The sequence below is a fragment of the Chiloscyllium punctatum genome, chromosome 14 (genome assembly GCF_047496795.1).
Source record: "Chiloscyllium punctatum isolate Juve2018m chromosome 14, sChiPun1.3, whole genome shotgun sequence".
NCBI classification, from domain to species: domain Eukaryota; kingdom Metazoa; phylum Chordata; class Chondrichthyes; order Orectolobiformes; family Hemiscylliidae; genus Chiloscyllium; species Chiloscyllium punctatum.
Window position 1 is genome coordinate 90,134 of NC_092752.1, and position 19,912 is coordinate 110,045.

Consider the following 19,912-nt stretch of genomic DNA (forward strand, 5'->3'; position numbering starts at 1 on the left):
TGTGCTGGAGGGCATTATTGATCACATGGGAGGGGATATTGTGATCCTTGAAATTTCTCAAGAGTACCAACTCAACAGATACTCCTTGAATCTATTCTTACAAGTTGTCATGTATTTATCATGACAATAAGATCCAACAAACATTTTTTTCCAGCAATATTCAAGTTCCACACTTTCAAGTGCATAGTTTATGACTGACTTTCACTACTCTCAAATGATTACCACCATTCCCTGTGGCCGAGTTCACAGTTAGCTAATACAAAGCAAACTCAGCTTCAGATTTAGGTAGTCTGCAATGGAGTAAGCACAGAGCTGCTATTATAGGTCATGATAAAGCAAACTCTAGTTATTACTAGATAGCTTTTATTTAAATACTCATTCATGTAATATTATTTCAGAGGCTGCTATCAATGGAAACACAGCAATGGGTAGTCTGCACTGTTCTAAACATAGCATGCAGCATTTCTAGCACAGCTTCAAACGAGTGTAAAACATTGGAGCTACAACTAAATGAAGAAGTTCCAAGATTATCCATTCTAACTGAATAGGCACATCGGCCAGCTAGGCATGGGAGTTTGGGACATTTTTACAATGAGTAATTCATGCAATTTTGTTGTTCCAACATAAAGTCTTAGATGCGTTAAAATATCCTGGGGTTGGGGAGTAGGCCTATCTTAAAGACTGGAGGAGAAAGTGAGGACTGCAGATGCTGGAGATCAGAGCTGAAAATGTGTTGCTGGAAAAGCACAGGTCAGGCAACATCCAAGGAACAGGAGAATCAACGTTTCAGGCATCAGCCCTTCTTCAGGAAAGAAGGGCTGAAGAAGGGCTGATGCCTGAAACGTCGATTCTCCTGTTCCTTGGATGCTGCCTGACCTATCTTAAAGACTGTCTTCTGTCCAGGAATCCACATGTTAAAGGTCATGAATAATGGTTTAGCTTCATTTCAATGTCTGGGCAGGTCAAGCTGTATACATCCCTCCTCCAAGCATAGGCCTGGAAATTCTGGACAATGTTTAGGGGAATCTGGAACCTGAGTCCCCAGCCTTTTTCTCCTGAATTTTGTACCCATGTAACTGTCCTCCTTTTCACTAACTAGGGGCAGAACTGTAGAAGATTTATGAATAAGAACTAATATGGCATAACCACATATGAAGATCTTCAAAATGGAATAACATCTGTGTCATCATCCTTTCCACTCTCAGAGGTTAACTGGCTAACATCCTGACTTACCTTCTAAAAATTCTATCTCAGCATCTTCAGTCTGAACACACACACTGTTGAACATCATGGTAGGCCCATCACTCCTCTTGACTGTATTGGTAGACAGGCTGTGCAGAATACTTGTCTTTCCTGCACCATCAAGACCAACGACAAGAACTTGCTTTATGCTTTCCTCATCCTTTAAAACCAAGTTTAATAATTAGGACAAACATGGTCTGTTGCAATGTTTTCAAGAAATGGTAAACCAACATAGAGAAATGTTCTATACATATCAGAAGAACAAGATGAATGCATTAGAAAAAATCCACTGCAGTCTGTATCGAGGTCAGATTGAACGTTTGTCTAGGTGGGCAACCAACTATAGACTGATGTTAAGGTTAACATTCTATTCAAAAGCTTTAGCAAACAAGTATGAACGCTAATAAAGTCACATGGAATTAAACACTCAGAACAGAATTCAATATGCGGGTAAATGGACTGACCTGGATGGCCAGAATCATAACTTGAACTGTTCTCAGGTTCCACTGCAGAGTAAATGGTCACACCGTCCTTGGCCTGACCAAATAGTGGAAGGTTGTACAGATTTTCCATTAAAGATAGAAATTCTGATCAGTTACCAGGTTGTTAATGTTAGTAATGTTTTTATGATTGCAAGGTCAAATTCTCTACTGCTCCTCAGAGGCTTTGCTACCCTCCCATGAACCTTGAACAATGTCTATAAAATCTTTCCTTCTCAATGATAACAGAACTTACACACTTAATAGTAAGGTCCTCAGGAGTGTTGCTGAACAATGAGACCTTGAAGTGCAGGTTCATGGCTCCTTGGAGTCGCAGGTAGATAGGATAGTGATGATTATGTTTGGTATGCTTTCCTTTATTGGTCAGAGTCTTGAATACAGGAGTTGGGAGTCATGTTGTGGCTGTATCGGACATTGGTGAGGCCACTGTTGGAATGCTGCGTGCAATTCTAGTCTCCTTATCGGAAAGATGTTGTGAAACTTGAAAGGGTTCAGAAAATATTTACAAGGATGTTGAAGGGTTGGAGGATTTGAGCTCTATGGAGAGGTTGAATAGGCTGGGGCTGTTTTCCCTAGAGCGTGGAAGGCTGAGGGGTGACCTTATAGAGGTTTACAAAATCATGAGGGGCATGGACAGGATAAGTAGACAAAGGCTTTTCCCTGGGTTGGGGGAGTCCAGAACTATAGGACATAGGTTTAGGGTGGGAGGGGAAAGATATAAAAGAGACATAAGTGGGCAACGTTTTCATGCAGAGTGTGGTACGTGCATGGAATGAGTTGCCAGAGGAAGTGGAGAAGCCTGGTACAATTGCAACATTTAAAAGGTATCTGGATGGGTATGTGAATAGGAGGGGTTTGGGGGGATATGGGCAGGTAGGATTGGGATATCTGGTCGGCATGGACTAGTTGGACCAAAGGGTCTGTGTTCGTGCTATACATCTCTATGATTCAATGTTCCCAGTTCTGAATCACAGTATTACAGAACTGTGTTTGGGCAGAAGGCACACAGGCCCATTGTTCCAGCTCTCTGAATGAGCTTTATGACTCAGTACCATTCTTCTGGCTTTTCCTCACTATCCTGAACAGCGCTTTAAATCATCATCCAAAACTCTGTTGAAAGTCTCATTGAACCAGCCTCAACCAGTTTCTGACAGTCCATTCCAGATCCTAGACTCATAGAATAGATTCATAGAATCCCTACAGTGTGGAAACAGGCCCTTTAGCCCAAAAGGTTCACACTGACCCTCTGAAGAGTAACACACATAGACCCATTCCCCTACCCTATTTATCCTATATTTACCCCTGACACCTAACCTACACATCCCTGAACACTACAGGCAATTTAGCATCGCAAATCTACCTAACCTCCACAGCGTTGGATTGTGGGAGGTAAGCGGAGCACCCGGAGGAAACCCACACAGACACTGGGAGAATGTGCAAACACCACACAAACAATCGCCGGTGGGAATCGAACCCGGGTCCCTGGCACTGTGAGGTAGCAGTGCTAACCACTGAGCCACTATGCCCTCCCAAACTATTCTATCCTAACTATTTACTGTGAAAGAAGTTTTTCTCGCTTCACACTTGCCTCTTTTGTAAACTCATGATGTGGAGATGCCAGTGTTGGATTGGGGTGGACAAAAGTTATAAATTACACAACACCAGGGTATAGTGCAAAAGTTTTATCTGGAAGTCCAAGCTTTCGGAGCAGTGGTCCTTCGTCAGGTAGCTAGAATCGTGACGCCACTCGTCCTCACTAGCTACCTGATAAAGGAGCAGTGGTCTGAAAGCTTGTACTTCCAAACAAACCCCATTGGACTATAACCTGGCGCTTGCGAAGTTTAACTTTGTAAACTAAGTTATTGCTGTGTTCTTTTTCAATCTTTTAAGAGACAATAGTTTCTTCCTATCTACTCAAACCAGGCTTCTCATGATTTTGAAAACTTATATCAAATCTGCTTTCATGCCTTTCTTTCCAAAAAAAACGGTTGCAACTTCTCCAATCTGCCTTCATAACCAAAGTTTTGAATTTAACATTCAGTTTGAGTGGGAGAAACTTGGGTTGGAAACAAAGGTGTTAAACATAAAGATAAGTATAAAGGAATAAGGGCAACATCAGCTGGAGTGGATTCAGAAATGAATTTAGCAGCAAAGACAGTTGAGGGAAAATGGCAAACATTCAGAAATTAGTTCATGGCTCTCTGCAAAGACATACCCCAGTAAGAAAGGACTCGAGCAAGGTACAAGCAAACCATGTTTAATCAGGGAAGTCAAGAATTGTATGAAATTAAAAGAAAAAAAAAGACAATATCATAAAGATTAATGGTGAGCCAGAGGATTGGGAAAGTTTTAAAAACCAACAAAAGATAACCTCAAAATAATAAAGATGATAACATTTGAGGGTTAAATTTGCAAGTAACATGAGGATGAACACCAAGAGTTTCTTTAAATATATAAAAAGAGCGAGGTCAAAGTGAACCTAGGCCCTCCAGAGAACGAGGCTAGGGAAACAATAGTGGGGATCCAGGAATAGCAGGGAAGTTGAATAAATACTTTGCTTCAGCTTTTGCAGTAGAAGACAGGTGGCATTCCAAATTAATTAATAATCAAAAGGCATAAGGAGAAGAGGAGGTAAATACAATAATTGTCACCAGAAAAAAGTGCTAGAGAAACTAAAAGAGGTAAAGACTGACAATTTCCCTGGATCTGATAGAATGCATTGCAGAATATTACAGAGCTAATGGATGACAGGTAATAATCTTCTAAGAATCCTTAGATTCTGGAAAAGTCCAGAAGATTGGCAAAAACTCTGAATACAACACCTTAATATAAAAGAAAAGTCAAAACTGAAGGCCAGTTAGCTTTTTGGGAAATTGTTAGAGCCTATTATAAAGGATGTTATAACAGAGCACTTAAAAATACATAATATGATCAAGCACAATCAGCATTAATGCACAAAAAGGAAATGTTCTAGAATGCCTAAAAACAGAAATAAAGACAGTAGATAAATGCGAAGCAGTGGATGCAATACATTTGGATTTTTATGAGGCATTTAATAAAGTATCGTGTGTTAATCTACTTAAGAGTCGATGGTGTTGGAGATAATATATTAGCATGTTTAATGATTTGGTTAACTAATAGAAGACAGAGTCAGGGTAAGGGGTCCGGAGGGTGCATTTTCAGGTTGGCAACCCGTCAACTAGTGGAATGCCACAGGATCAGCATTTGGGCCCACAATTATTTACAATATATATTAGTGACTTGGATGAGGAAAGCGAATGTACTATGGCCAAGTTCGTGGATGACATAAAAACTGGTAGGAAGGCAAGTGGTGAGGTTGATACAGAGGGATACAGACAGATTAATTAAATGAGCAAAAACTTGGCAGATGGAAGGTTAGACACTGGCAGGAAGAAGAGGAGCTGAATATTATTTAAGTGGATAAAGACTGCAGAAAGTTATAGCACAGAGTGTGATTTGGGGTCCTTGCGCATAAATCATACAAACCAGCATAAAGTTTCAGTAAGTAATGGGGAAGGCAAATGTTCCATTTGCCTTCATTTCCAAGCAAATGGAGTAAAAAAAAGGTAAGCCTTGGTAAACTATACAAGACATCAGTCAGATCATTCCAAAAAACTGTGAACATTTTAAGGCCCTTTATCGAAGCAGGGTTAGGGTTAGTGAAGATTATGTCTGCAGGAAATATCTTTGGTTGCAAATCTTATCAAGTCGCTTGGATCATTTGGAGCAGCAGTTAGAAGCAATGAGGATTTTACAGGAGATAGGGGTGTGACTGATGGCAGTTATGGGAAGAGGGGAAAAGATGCAGATACAGTCAGGTAGATGGGTATTGCCAGGAGGGGTAGGCAGGTAGTGCAGGAGTCTTCTGTGGCTATCCCCATCTCAAAAAAGTATGCTGATTTGGAAAATATAGGGGGTGATGGACTCTCAGGGAAATGTAGTACCAACAGCCAAGTTTCTGGTATCGAGACTGGTTTAAATGTATTGAGGGGTATGTCAGGCTCCAAGTGATCGATTGTCATAGCGGATGCTATGAGGAGGATAGAAAGGGGGGGTGCATTACTGCTGCAGTTCAGGAGGATATTCCTGGGAATACATCTTGTGGATTTATTTGGGTGGAACTTAGAAATAAGCAAGGGATGATCACCTGATTGGGATTGTATTACAGACCCCCTAATAGTCAATGGTACATTGAGAAACAATTTGTAAGGAGTTTTCAGTTATCTATAAGAATAATAGGGTGGTTATGGTAGGGGATTTTAACTTTCCAAACAAAGACTGGGACTGCCATAGTGTTAAAGAGTGTAGATGGAGAGGAATTTGTTAAGTGTGTACAAGAACATTTTCTGATTCACTATGTAAGTGAAGTCAGATCACAGCTCAGCTTCCAGCATGAACTGCAGGACTGCTGCACATTCTGCTTCACAGAAACCTGGCTCAACACATCCATTCCCAACTGCGCACTTCAGGCTGATGGCTTTTCTATCCATCGTATGGACTATACAGTATCTTCGGGTAAGACAAAGGGTGGAGGGGTTTGCTTTTCAATTAACAACTTGTGGTGCATGGACATTGCAACCCTGGGCAGCCATTGCTCCCCAAGCTTTGAATGCCTCACAATCAAATGCCACCTCTTCTATCTACCACAGGAATTTCCCGCTGCTATACTAACTGCTGAGTACATAACACCATGAGCAAAAGGTTGAGGAAGCTCTGGATGTGCTGTACTCCACCACTAACACCCTGGAGACGGAACACCCCGAGGCCCTGTTTATTCTAACTGGCAACTTCAATCAAGCCAATCTAAGGAAGGTGTTGCCCAAGTACCACCAGAACATTACTTGCCCCACCCATTTTAGACCAAACATTAGGGTCCAAACATTTTAGACCACTGCTACACCACTGTGAAAAATGCGTACCGGTCCATCCCCTGCCCTCATTTCAGGAACTCTGACCACAATGCCATGTTTCTTCTCCTGGCTTACAAGCAAAAGCTCAAACAGGAGACCCCCTCGTGGGTACAGGTCCAGTGCTGGTTGGAGGAGGCAGAGGATCAACTCTGGTGCTGTCTGGAATCGGCTGAGTGGGCCGTGTTCAAACAGGCCACAGGTATCTTGGGCGAGTATGCCATCACCATCACAGCCTTCATCAGCAAGTGTGTGGAGGACTGCATACCGAGAAAGGCAATCTGGGTGTTCCCCAACAGGAAACCCTGGATGAAACAGGACATACAGAACCTGCTAAAAGCCAGATTGGAGGTCTACAGATCAGGGGACCCACTCAAATATAAGAAATTCAAGTATGACCTTTGCAGAGTCATTAAGACAGCCAAGGTCCAATACCGATCCAAACAAGAGACCCAGACAGACATCCGGCAACTATGGCAAGGAGTCAATTACATCATAGGTTCTAAAAAGAGAGAGTGCAAGATTGCAGTCTATGACACATCCCTTCCAGATCGTTTCAACGCCATCTATGCTCGCTTTGAGCAGAATTTCAGGGGAGGGGTAATACCTATTTTGACAAGTCCTGATAGACCTATCCCAACAGTCACTGCATCAGAGGTCAGATCAGTTTTCCTTCGTGTGAATCCAAGCAAAGTGATGGGACCAGATGGAGTACCAAGCCGTGCACTCAGAGCATGTGCAGATCAATTGGCAAAGGTCTTCTCGGACATCTTCAACCTATCCCTGCAGCAGGCCACTGTCCCTGCCTGTTTTAAGAGGACCAACATCAAGCCTGTGTCTAAGAAGGCTCATGCAGCATGTCCCAATGACTACCGCCCAGTGGCCCTAACGTGCTTTGAAAGGCTGGCATAAATCAACTCCAGCCTCCTCCACTACTCTCAACCCACTCCAATTTACCTATCGGATCAACAGATCCACGTCAGATGCCATATCACTTGCCCTTCACTCCTCCCTAGACCATCTTGACACCAAGAACAGCGACATAAGAATCCTACTCATTGACTACAGTTCAGCCTTCAACACTATTATCCCCTTGAGACTGATTACTAAACTCAATGATCTCAGATTAAGCCCCATTCTCTGCAACTGGATCCTCAGTTTCCTGACCCACAAGCCACAATCAGTTAAGATTGGGGACAACATTTCATCCTCACTAACACTCAACACTGAACATCCCAGGGGTGGTACTCAGCCCCCTACTATACTCGCTGTATACCCATGACTGCATCACCAACTACCAGACTAATGCCATTTACAGGTTTGCTGATGACAGCACCATAAATCAGTGGAATCTCAGATGGCAATGAAACAGACTATAGATGTGAGGTGAAAGACCTGTAAAAATGGTGCACTGAGAACAACCTAGTTCTCAATGCCAGCAACACCAAGGAACTCATTATTGACTTTCAGCGGGATGTCATCAACAACAAGCTTTCTTGGACTCTTCACATGGATGCACTGGTTATAAAAGGCCTAACAACATCTCTTTTTTCTCAGGCAGCTGGGAAAATTTGGTATGACGGCGAATACCCTTGCCAACTTTTATAGGTGCGCCATCGAGTGCATTCTGTCTGGATGTATCACTACCTAGTATGGCAACTGTCCCATTCAATATCGGAGAAAGTTACAGAGAGTGGTAAACTCAGCCTGGACAATCACAAAGGTCAACCTCCCATCTATAGAGGAAATCCATCTACCAGGCCCGCTGGCAAGGAAAGGCCACCAGTATTCTCGAAGATCCACCCCACCCTGGCAATGTTTTTCTACAATCTCTACTGTCGGGGAGAAGATACAGAAGCCTGAACACACAACCAGCTGGTTTCAAGACAGTTTCTACTCTACTGTTAGAATATTGAATGGACTCTCAAACTCTTAGCATTTGCCTGTACCTGTGTTTTTGTTTTGCTGCTGTTTACTTATTATTTACTTATCTATGCTATTTAACTATGTGATCTGCCTGTTGCTCGCAAGTCAAAGCTTTTAACTGTACCTCAGCACACATGACAATAAATTCAATTCAAATTCAAATGTACCTACTAGAGAAGGTGCAAAACTTGATCTACTCTAGGAAAATAAGGCAGGACAGGTGACGGAGGTGTCATGGGGAGCACTTTGGGGCCAATGACCATAATTCTATTAGTTTTAAAATAGTGATGGAACAGAATAGACCAGATCTAAAAGTTGAAGTTCTAAATTGGAGGAAGGCCAATTTTGACAGTGTTGGCAAGTATTTTTAAAAGCTGATTGGGGGCAGATGTTCGCAGGTAAGGGACAGCTGGAAAATGGGAAGTATTCAAAAAATGAGATAATGAGAGTTCAGACTCAGTATGTTCCTGTTAGAGTGAAGGGAAAATCTGGCAAGTGTACGGAATGCTGGATAACTAGAGAAATTAAGGTTTTGGTTAAGAAAAAAAAAAGGAGGCATATGCCAGATATAGACAACAGAGATCGAGTGAATCCTGAGAGTATAAAGGCAGTAGGAGTATACTTAAGAGGGAAGTCAGGAGGGCAAAAAGAGGACATGAGATAGCTTTGGCAAAGAGGATTAAGGAGAATTCAAAGGGATTTTATAAATACAATAAGGACAAAAGCGTAACTAGGGAGAGAATAGGGCTCCTCAAAGATCAGAGTTGAGAGCGTGGTGCTGGAAAAGCACAACAGGTCAGGCAACATCTGAGGAACAGGAGAATCAATCTTTCAGGCAAAAGCCCTTCATCAGGAATTAAAGATCAGCAAGGCAGCCTATGTGTGGACCGCAGGAGATAGGGGAGATGTTACACGCGTATTTTGCATCAGTGCTTACTCTGGAGAAGGACATGGAAGATACAGAATGTGGAGAAAATTGATGGTGACATCTTGAAAAATGTCCAGAATTTGGAAGTGGTGGTGCTGGATGTCTTGAAATGCATAAAAGTGGGTAAATCCCTAGGACATAATCTGGTGTACCCTAGAACTCTGTGGGAAGCTGGGGAAGTGATTGCTGGACGCCTTGCTGAGACATTTGTATCATCGATAGTCACAGGACGAGGTGCCGGAAGACTGGAGGTTGGCGAACATAGTGCCACTGTTGAAGAAAGGTGGTAAGGAAAAGCCAGGGAACTATAGACCAGTAAGCCTGATATCGGTGGTGGACAGGATGTACATGTATTTGGAAAGGCAAGGACTGATTAGGGATAGTCAACATGGCTTTGTACGTGGGAAATCATGCCTCATGAACTTGACTCAGTTTTCTGAACAAGTAACAAAGAGGAATGATGAGGGCAGTGTGGTAGAAGTGATCTACATGGACTTCAATAAGGCGCTTGACAAGGCTCAGCACCACTAATCCAGTATTTGGTTTTCAGCATCTGCAGTTATTGTTTTTACCCCAAGGCTCCTCATGGGAGACTGGTTAGCAAGGTTAGATCTCTTGAAATACAAGGAGAGCTACCCATTTGGATACAGAACTGGCTCGAAGTTAGAAGAAAGAGGGTGGTGACGGAGCGTTGCTTTTCAGACTGGAGGCCTGTGACCAGTGGTATGCCGCAGAGCTGGGTCCACTGCTTTTCATCATTTATATAATGAATTTGGATGTGAGCATAAGAGGTATAGTTACTAAGTTTTCAGGTCACACCAAAATTGGAGGGGCAGTGGACAGCTCAGAGTATAATGGGATCTTGATCAGATGGGCCCAATTAACTGAGGAGTGGCAGAAGTTTAATTTAGATAAATGTGAAATACTGCATTTGGAAGAGCAAATCAAAGCAGGACTTATACACTTAATGGTAAGGTCCTGGGGAGTATTGCTGAACAAAGAGACCTTGGAGTGCAGGTTCACAGTTCCTTGAAAGTGGAGTCGCAGGTGATGAAAGCATTTGATATGCTTTTCTTTATTGGTCAGAGCACTGAGTATAGGAGTTCAGAGTCATGTTGCAGTATACAGGACATTGGTTAGGCCACTTTTGGAATATTGCATGCAATTCTGGTCTCCTTCATATCGGAGGGATGTTGTGAAATTTGAAAGGATTCAGAGATTTACAAGGATGCTGCCAGGGTTGGAGGATTTGAGCTATAGGGAGAGGCTGAATAGGCTGGTGCTATTTTCCCTGGAGCATTGGAGGCGGAGGGTGACCTTACAGAAGTTTATAAAATCATGAAGGGCATGGATAGGATAAATAGACAAGGTCCTTTCCCTGGGGTAGGGGAAGTCCAGAAATAGAAGGCATAGGTTTAGGGTTAGCAGGGAAAGATTAAAAAAGGGACCAAAAGGGCAACTTTTTCACACAGAAGGTGGTGCACATATGGAATGAGCTGCCAGAGGAAGTGGTGGAGGCTGGTACATTACAGCATTTAAAAGGCATCTGGATGGGTACATGATTAGGAAAAGTTTAGAGGGATATGGGCTAAGTGCTAGCAAACGGGACTGGATAAGGTTAGGATATCTGGTCGGCATGGATGAGTTGGACTGAATGGTCTGTTTCCATGCTCTACATCTCTATGACTCTATATACTAGCATTGGAGGCAATCCAAAGAAGCTTCATTCGGTTGACACTGAGATGGTATCCTCTGGCCTGTGAAGACAGGTTCAGCCCGTACTCATTGGAGTTTAGAAGAGTGAGAGGCCCCTTTATTGGGAACTTGAAAGGTTAGATGCAGAGAGGTTGTTTCCCCTTGTGGAACAGTCTTGGAGCAGAATCGCAGAATTAGGAATGCCCATTTAGGTAGAGATGAGGAGGCAATTTTTCTCGGAGGGTAGATTAGATCACTTACAGTCTGGAAACAGGCCCTTCGGCCCAACAAGTCTACACCGACCCGCCGAAGCACACCCGCCCAGACCCATTCCCCTACACCTAACACTACAGGCAATTTAGCATGGCCAATTCACCTAACCTGCACATTTTTGGACTGTGGGAGGAAACCGGAGCACCCGGAGGAAACCCACGCAGACATGGGGAGAATGTGCAAACTCCACACAGTCAGTCGCCTGAGGCAGGAATTGAACCCGGGTATCTGGCGCTGTGAGGCAGCAGTGCTGAGCACTGTGCCACCGTGCCGCCATAGTGGATCTATGGAATTCTTTATCGTAAAGGAATGTAGCGATTGGGTCATGATGTGTACTCAAGGCTGACAGACAGATTTTTAATTAGTAAAGGAATAAAGAATTATGGGAAAGGCAAAGTAGAATTGAGGATGATCAGATCAGCCATAATCTCACTGAATGGTGGAGAAGATTTGATGGACTGAAAAGCCAGTTTCTGTGCCTACATCGAATGGTCTTATAGAGTCATACAGATGCACAGCATGGAAACAGACACTTCAGTCCAACCTGTGCATGCCGACCAGATATCCCAACCCAATCTAGTCCCACCTGCCAGCACCTGGCCCATATCTCTCCAAACCCCTCCTATTCATATACCCATCCAAATGCCTCTTAAATGTTGCAATTGTACCAGTCTCCACCACTTCCTCTGACAGTTCATTCTATACACGTACCATCCTCTGCGTGAAAAAGTTGCCCATTAGGTCTCTTTTATATCTTTTCCCTCTCACCCTAAACCTATGCCCTCTAGTTCTGGACTCCCCGATCCCAGGGAAAAGATTTTGCCTATTTATCCTATCCATGGCCTTCATCATTTTGTAAACCTCAATAAAGGTCACCCCTCAGCCTCCGACACTCCAGGGAAATCAGCCCCAGCCTGTTCAGCCTCTCCCTATAGCTCAAATCCTCCAACCCTGGCAACATCCTTTTAAGTCTTTTCTGAACCCTTTCAAGTTTCACAACATCTTTCTGACAGGGAGGAGACCAGAACTGCACGCAATATTCCAAGAGTGGCCTAACCAATGTCCTGTACAGCTGCAACATGACCTCCCAACTCCTGTACTCAATACTCTGACTAATAAAGGAAAGCATACCAAATGCCTTCTTCACTATCCTATCTACCTGCGACTCCACTTTCAAGGAGCTATGAACCTGCACTCCAAGGTCTCCTTGTTCAGCAACACTCCCTAGGACCTTACCATTAAGTGTATAAGTCCTGCTAAGATTTGCGTTCCCAAAATGCAGCACCTCACATTTATCTGAATTAAACTCCATCTGCCACTTCTCAGCCCATTGGCCCATCTGGTCAAGATCCTGTTGTGGTTTTATATATTTTGTTAATCATACCGCTGGTTGCTATGTTATATTGAACCTTAAGAATAAAACCTAGTCTTTCAGCAGACACAAATAACTAGCTTCTTCTCCAGTAGCATATCAAGAATCATTTCCTGAAAGTGTTAAGAAGCAAAAGCAACAGAGCACCTATTTCATTTCCTCCCCCAAATTCCCTTACATACCACACACAAATGTTCTATTGTAAGTTGCGCTAAATTGGCTCGTTTGTGCGATCCTAACATAAAAGGCTGATCTGGCCCACTTACAGAGGAAATATTTGAACTGCTTCTTTAATTAATTAAGTCTAATTGCTATTCTAATAGAGACATTGTTAAAATGGTTAAATTGTCAGAATTTAAACTGTCAATTAATTGCAATTAGATTTGTACGAAAACTCTAGATTTTCTTACCCATCAATGACTAGTTTAAGTTCCACCAACTGTCATGGTGAGAATTGAACTCATGCCCCCAGAACATTAGTCTAGCCTCTGGATTACTAGTTCAATGATATTACCTATGCCCCACCATTTTTATGCACTAACACTAGCTAATGAAGAAATAATAGGAACATAAGATAAATTTGCCTATGATTTTGTTAAGTCTTCTTCCTATAAATTGGATGAAACAGATTGACAGAAATAGCCTACAGTGTGTAGTTGGGACAATTTATTGTCAATAGCAAACAAAGAGCAGGCTATTCTGGAATTAGTAATTTTAAATGGACCATAATGAAAGAATCAGTAAAGCAGCTTCTAGGCACCAATGACAACATTATGATTGAATTTCATATTCAGTCTGAAGATGAGAATTTTCATAAGACAAATGACTTATGAACACTGGAGCAGGAGTAACCTGGAAAGACTGCTCCACCTTTCAATACAATCATGACAGATTAAGTGTTCAATGCTTTTACACACCCTATCCCCATAACCCTGTATGTCAGTGGTAATCAGAAATCTATCAATCCCTACCTTATACATATTCAAAGCCTAAATCTGACTGTTCTTGACGGTAGAGAATTCCAAAGGCTCTCAATCCTGTGAATAAAATTATTTTTCTCTCACCTTGGACTTGAATGGCATTTCATTCTTTTTAAATTTGCCCCTGGTTTGCATCAGCCCTGTCTATGCCTTTAAGCATTTTGTGGATTTCAATGAGAATGCCTTTCAATTTTGAAAATTGAAATATAGATAAATATAGAACCAGTTTGCCTGGTCCCACTTAATAGTCCAAAAATGTGGCACTGAAAAAACACAGCAGGTCAGGCAACATCCAATGAGCAGGAAAATCTACATTTCAGGCATAAGCACTCAAAGGACAATCCTGCCACCCAAAAGATAAATCTGTTGCACTTTCGCAATGAAATAAGGAGACCAAACTACACACACAAACTCACAATACCACTACTATATGACAGTGTACAAATAACTCCCAACCAACATCTGTGGATCCTTGCAGTTTTATAGCTCCACCCAAATAGCTTCCACACACTGTTCTGATCAGATGAACTTTTTTACTAATGCACTTATCCTATCCCTTATTAACATAACTCTACCTCTTCTCCTCTGGTATGTCTTTCCAAACAGGCACAACAATGCCACTTCTTCCTCAGACAATTTAGGAAATTCAGCATGTCCAGAGGACATTTACGTTTACAGATGCACCATAGAAAGCATTCTATCCAGGTGCATAACAGTCTGGTACAGCAACTGCTCTACCAAAGTCTATAAGAAATTACAGGCCAATCATGGAAGCCAACCTCCCATCCATGGACCCCATTTACACTTCTCATTGCCGCAGAAAGGCTGCCAACAAAGACCCTTCCAACCCCGGTAGTGCACTCTGCCAACCTCTTCCATCAGGCAGAAGATACAGATGCTTGAACACACATGCACACCAACAGGTTCAGGAACAACTTCTTCCCTGCTGCTTTAGACTGCTGAATGGACCTCTTAACTTTAACGTTTATTTTGCTAATGTTGATCTTGCTTAGTGCACCTTCTGTGCAGTTGTAACTTTATATGCCTTGCTCTAAGCACCTTAATATCTGTATGTTTGCTGTGATCTGACTGTACCTCTCACAAAACTAAGCTTTTCACTGTACTTGGATACATGTGAATACAATATATTAAATCAAACAACCTTGAATATTCAGTCAGTACCCAGTCCTGATCACCACACAGCAATGTTCCTGTAGGTGAAATTAGATCATACATATGCACCTCTGTGCCTTTAGATTGCTAGCTTGTTATGAATTCTGTGTACATTCACATATTGCCTTATCTTCGTCCTTTCAACATAATTCTTTTCAAAGCCTACTTGATGCTCTTTTTGTTTCTCCTACCTTATAGTTTCCCTTGCACCTTTTTGCTTTCCTGTTACCAACTTCAATTCCTTCCAATTTGGTTTAGCTCTCAGTTTCCTATTCCCCTGACAAGGATACAGCAAAAGCACTCCAACAGATAGTCTGAGTCACATAACCCTAAAGTTTCGAAAATTCTCGAATGGCAAAAGGGAGCAAATAAGTTAAAACAATCAGAATCACTAGGTAGAGAACTAGTACAATTATTACAATTAAAGTTGGACAAGTCCCTGGGACCAGACGGTTGGCATCCAAAGATGTCAAAAGACGTGACTGCTGAGTTAGTAAATACATTGGTTGTGATGTTCAAACACTCCTTAGATTCTGAGATAGAAGATTATAAAATCTCAAATGCTACACAGTTCTATTCAAAAAGAGGAGACAGAAAGCAGGAAACTATTGGCAGTTAACCCAACATCCGATAATGGGAAAATGCTACAATCCGTTACTGGTGTAATAAATAACAATCCACTTAGAAAATCATAGTAGTCAGGCAGAGTCAAAATGGTTTATGAAAGGAAAATTTTGTTTAACTACTTTGGTAGAACTCAGTGATAGCAACAAACAGGATAGATAAAGAGCAACTGACAGGTGTGATGCTCTTAAATTTTCAAAAGGCACTCAATAAAATGTCACATTCAAGTCCACTTCACAAAATAAGAACTCATGATGTCTGTGGTAACTTATCAGCAAGTATAGGTAGTCGGTTAGTTACCAGGAAGCTGGTAAATATGTCACTTTTGGTTTGGGAAACTATAGAATCCCTGTAGACTGGAAGCAGGCTATGTGGCCCATCAAGTCCACACTGCCCATCCAAAATGGCATCACACCCTAATGAAATAGCTGGTTTACAGGTAAGAGTGCTGCCTACTGTGGTTGAAAAGCCAGTGGAAACTCAGGTAACTGAACAATCGCAGGACACATATCCTGGGATTTTTCATGGCTGTGTGGTAACAAGGTCACAAAGTCACCAGTTGAAGCAGGAGAGATCAAAGAGTACAGATAAGAAAGTTGAAGTGCAATTCGTAGAGACCCTGGTTTGATCAGATGGTGGAGCAGGGGCAGACAGATGACACAGCAGGCACCTTTAGTTCAGATAAAATAACTGAGTTACAGCAGAAAGATGAAAATTTAAAGCAATTGTATCAAAAGGCATACACAGAAAAAGAATCTGAATATATCCCTGAATGTTATTATCTTAAAAATATGTCTTAATGAGGAAATGGAGACCATCACATATTCAGGCAGATAAGAAATGGGCAAAAATTCATCAAGTCGTACTGCAAGTTAACATAGGTTGCGGGTACTGCATGAGCCACAAGGGGGTCCAGTTAGGAGTGAGAAAAGCTCAAGCTAAAATACATAAACATTCTTAATGGCCTGGACTGCACAGGGATGTAGTTGAATTTTGCCAGACATTTCATACATGTCAGGAAACTGAAAAACTATAGCCAGTAATAAATCCTGCACCTTTAATAGCTATTCATACATTTGAGGAAGCTTTTACAACAGTCTTAATTGACTGCGTAGGACCCCTACCTAAAACAAAAAGTGGGAATCAGTTTTTTTTAAAAAACAATTATCGATGTGTCCACTAGAATTCCAGAGGCTGTTCCATTATATAATATCACAGCTAAGTAGGATTGAAGAGGAGTTATCAAATTTTTCACTTGATACGGACTAACATGGAGATACAATCAGATCAATGGTCAAACCTTACATCAAATTTATTCAAGGAAGTTATGGACAGCTTAGGAATAAAACAATTCAAACCTACTGCTTACCATCCAGAGTTGCAGGGAGCACTAGAAAGGTGACATCAGACATTAAAAACCACATTGAGGGCTTATTGTCAAGACTATCCAGATGATTGGGATAAAGGAATTTCGTTGATGCTTTTTGCAATCAGAGATGCACCAAATGAATTGACCAAATTCAGTCCATTTGAATTAGTTTTGGGAATGAAGTGAGGCCCACTAAAGTTGATTAAGGAGAAATTGTTAAGTCAAAATTCAGAGACTACATATTTGGATTGTGTATCAAATTTTAAGTAACAATTAAACAGAGCGAGGGATTTGGCTCAACAGCACTGAAAAGTATCACAGCATACAATGAAACAGGAAGGAGACAAGAAACCAAAGACTTACAATTTTGCTCTTACTATTACTTCCAGTGATAGGTGAACCTTTAAAAGCAAGGTTTAGTGGACCTTATTAAGTCGAAAGGAAATTGAGCAAGGTGAACTATTTGATAAGGACTCCAGTCAGAAAGAAATCTCACAGTGCATGTCATGTGAATATGTTCAAAAGGTATTTTGACAGGGAAGGAAAGTCAAAAGAGACTATGTTATTGATTACAAGACAGAGGGAAGAACCAAATTCAGAGGATTCTGAATTGTACATTCCTCAAATTAAATTGGACAATGAGAAAGTTGTCAAAAATTGGGATAAATTATTGAACTACCTTCTAGAGGAAAATCAAAATGACCAGAAAGAATTATTACTATCATATGGGGAGATATGTGGAAATTAGCTGGTAAGTACTAACCTAATTATGCATGTAGAAATAGGAGATGCTGTTCCAATTAAGCAACCTCCTTTTAAGCATAGCCCTCTAAAGTTGGCACAGGTTCAAAAGGAGATTGAATGCATGCTCCAGGATGACATAATTGAAGTAAGTTACAGTGACTGGAGCTCACCCATTGTCATGGTGCCAAAACCAGATCGTACCCAATGGCTATGTGTGGACTATCGCAAAGTCAATGAAGTTACAAAGATTGATGCATATCTGATTCTGCATTTGGAAGACTGCATTGAAAAGGTGGGACAAGCAATTTATATTTCTAAGTTGGACTTGCTCAGAAGATACTGGCAGGTTCCTTTGTCAAAAAGAGCAAAGGCAATTTTGGCTTTCATAACGTCGAATGGACCATATCAGTTTAAAGTCATGCCATTTGCTATGAAAAATGCGCCAGCTACATTTCAGAGACTAACCAATAAGGTCACTGCCGGACTGCCCAATTGTGTCACATACATAGGTGACCAGGTGATTTTTAGTCACACATGGAAGGAACATTTGCAATATTTATCAGACTTGTCTGATTGACTTTGAAAAACAGGCTTGGTGATAAATCTGGCTAAAATTGAATTTGCCAAAGCCCAAGTCACCTTCCTGGGCCATGTTATTGGACATGGACAAATGGCTCCACAGATGGCAAAAACAAAAGTAATTGGACAGTTTCCCATCCCATCAACAAAACAGCAGTTCTGGGATTCCTGGGATTGAGTAGATGCCATTGAGAATTCATACCAGATTTTAGCAGTGTGGTGTGCTCCACTCACTGAGTTGCTAAAGAAAGGCAAGAATTTTCAGCAGACAGCAAACTGTCAGAAGGCATTTGACAGCCTGAAAGCTGTGTTAACCACTGCCCCAGTGTTAGCCACATCTAATTATGCAAAGCCATTCAAGGTGGCTATCGATGCAAGTGATGTGGATGTCATTGTTGTGCTCTTGCAGGAAAACGGTAAGATAGAAAGACCTATCAAGTATTTCTCCAGGAAATTCATCAGTAAATACATTCAATTGTTGAGAAGGAGACTTTGAGCGTGGTGTTGGCATTATAACATTTCAATTTTTATGTTACCTGTAACATATCTGAGCCAATCATGTACACTGACCGTAACCCATTGACGTTTGTGGCGAAATTTAAGGACAAAAATGTCAGACTGTATACATAGAGCTTGTTGTTACAGTCACTCCATTTGTAAATTGTGCACGTGGCAGGTCAAGAAAACTTGATTGCCAATACTTTGCCGAGACTTGAATGAGAATCGGAAACGTTCAGTGGCAAGAGTAAAACAGACAAACAGAATGTAGTAGTGCATATTTGCATGTTTACTATCAATGTAAAGTATATGTGTGGTGTAGAGTACTAACAGTTTAAGATTAAGGGTTTTAAAATGAAGCCATCTTTGGATATTGATGGTTCATTTCCTTTACAAAGGGGAAGGTGTGACAATGCTCTGCTCCTTTAACGACACATCTGGATAGTAGTAACAGGATAGGTCAGAGTCAGCATGGATTCAGAGTTTGATAGATTCGGGATCAGTTCCTGCGGATTGGAGGGTGGCTAATGTTGTACCACTTTTTAAGAAAGGTCGGAGAGAGAAAGCAGGAAATTATAGACCTCAGTGGTGGGAAAGATGCTGGAGTCTATTATAAAGGATGAAATTACGACACATCTGGATAGTAGTAACAGGATAGGTCAGAGTCAGCATGGATTTATGAAGGGGAAATCATGCTTGACTAATCTTCTGGAATTTTTTGAGGATGTAACTCTGAAGATGGACGAGGAGATCCAGTAGATGTAGTGTACCTGGACTTCCAGAAAGCTTTTGATAAAGTCCCACATAGGAGGTTAGTGAGCAAAATTAGGGCGCATGGTATTGGGGGCAAGTACTAACTTGGATTGAAAGTTGGTTGGCTGACAGGAAACAAAGAGGAGTGATAAACAGGTCCATTTTGGAATGGCAGGCAGTGACCAGTGGGGTACCGCAGGGATCAGTGCTGGGATCGCAGCTTTTTACAATATATATTAATGATATAGAAGATGGTATTAGTAATAACATTAGCAAATTTGCTGATGATACTAAGCTGGGTGGCAGGGTGAAATGTGAGAAGGATGTT

At 41.6% G+C, this 19,912-nt stretch overlaps 1 protein-coding gene across 2 annotated transcripts in view; it reads right to left on the bottom strand.

Moving 5' to 3' along the window:
- LOC140485519 (ADP-ribosylation factor-like protein 9) overlaps positions 1-19,912 on the bottom strand; it is a 56,064-nt gene that overhangs the window by 25,394 nt on the left and 10,758 nt on the right. For both annotated transcript variants that reach the window (XM_072583695.1, XM_072583696.1), the window contains exon 2: positions 1,234-1,402. In XM_072583695.1, coding sequence (XP_072439796.1) covers positions 1,234-1,402 — 169 coding nt within the window. The remainder of the gene's footprint in view (positions 1-1,233; positions 1,403-19,912) is intronic.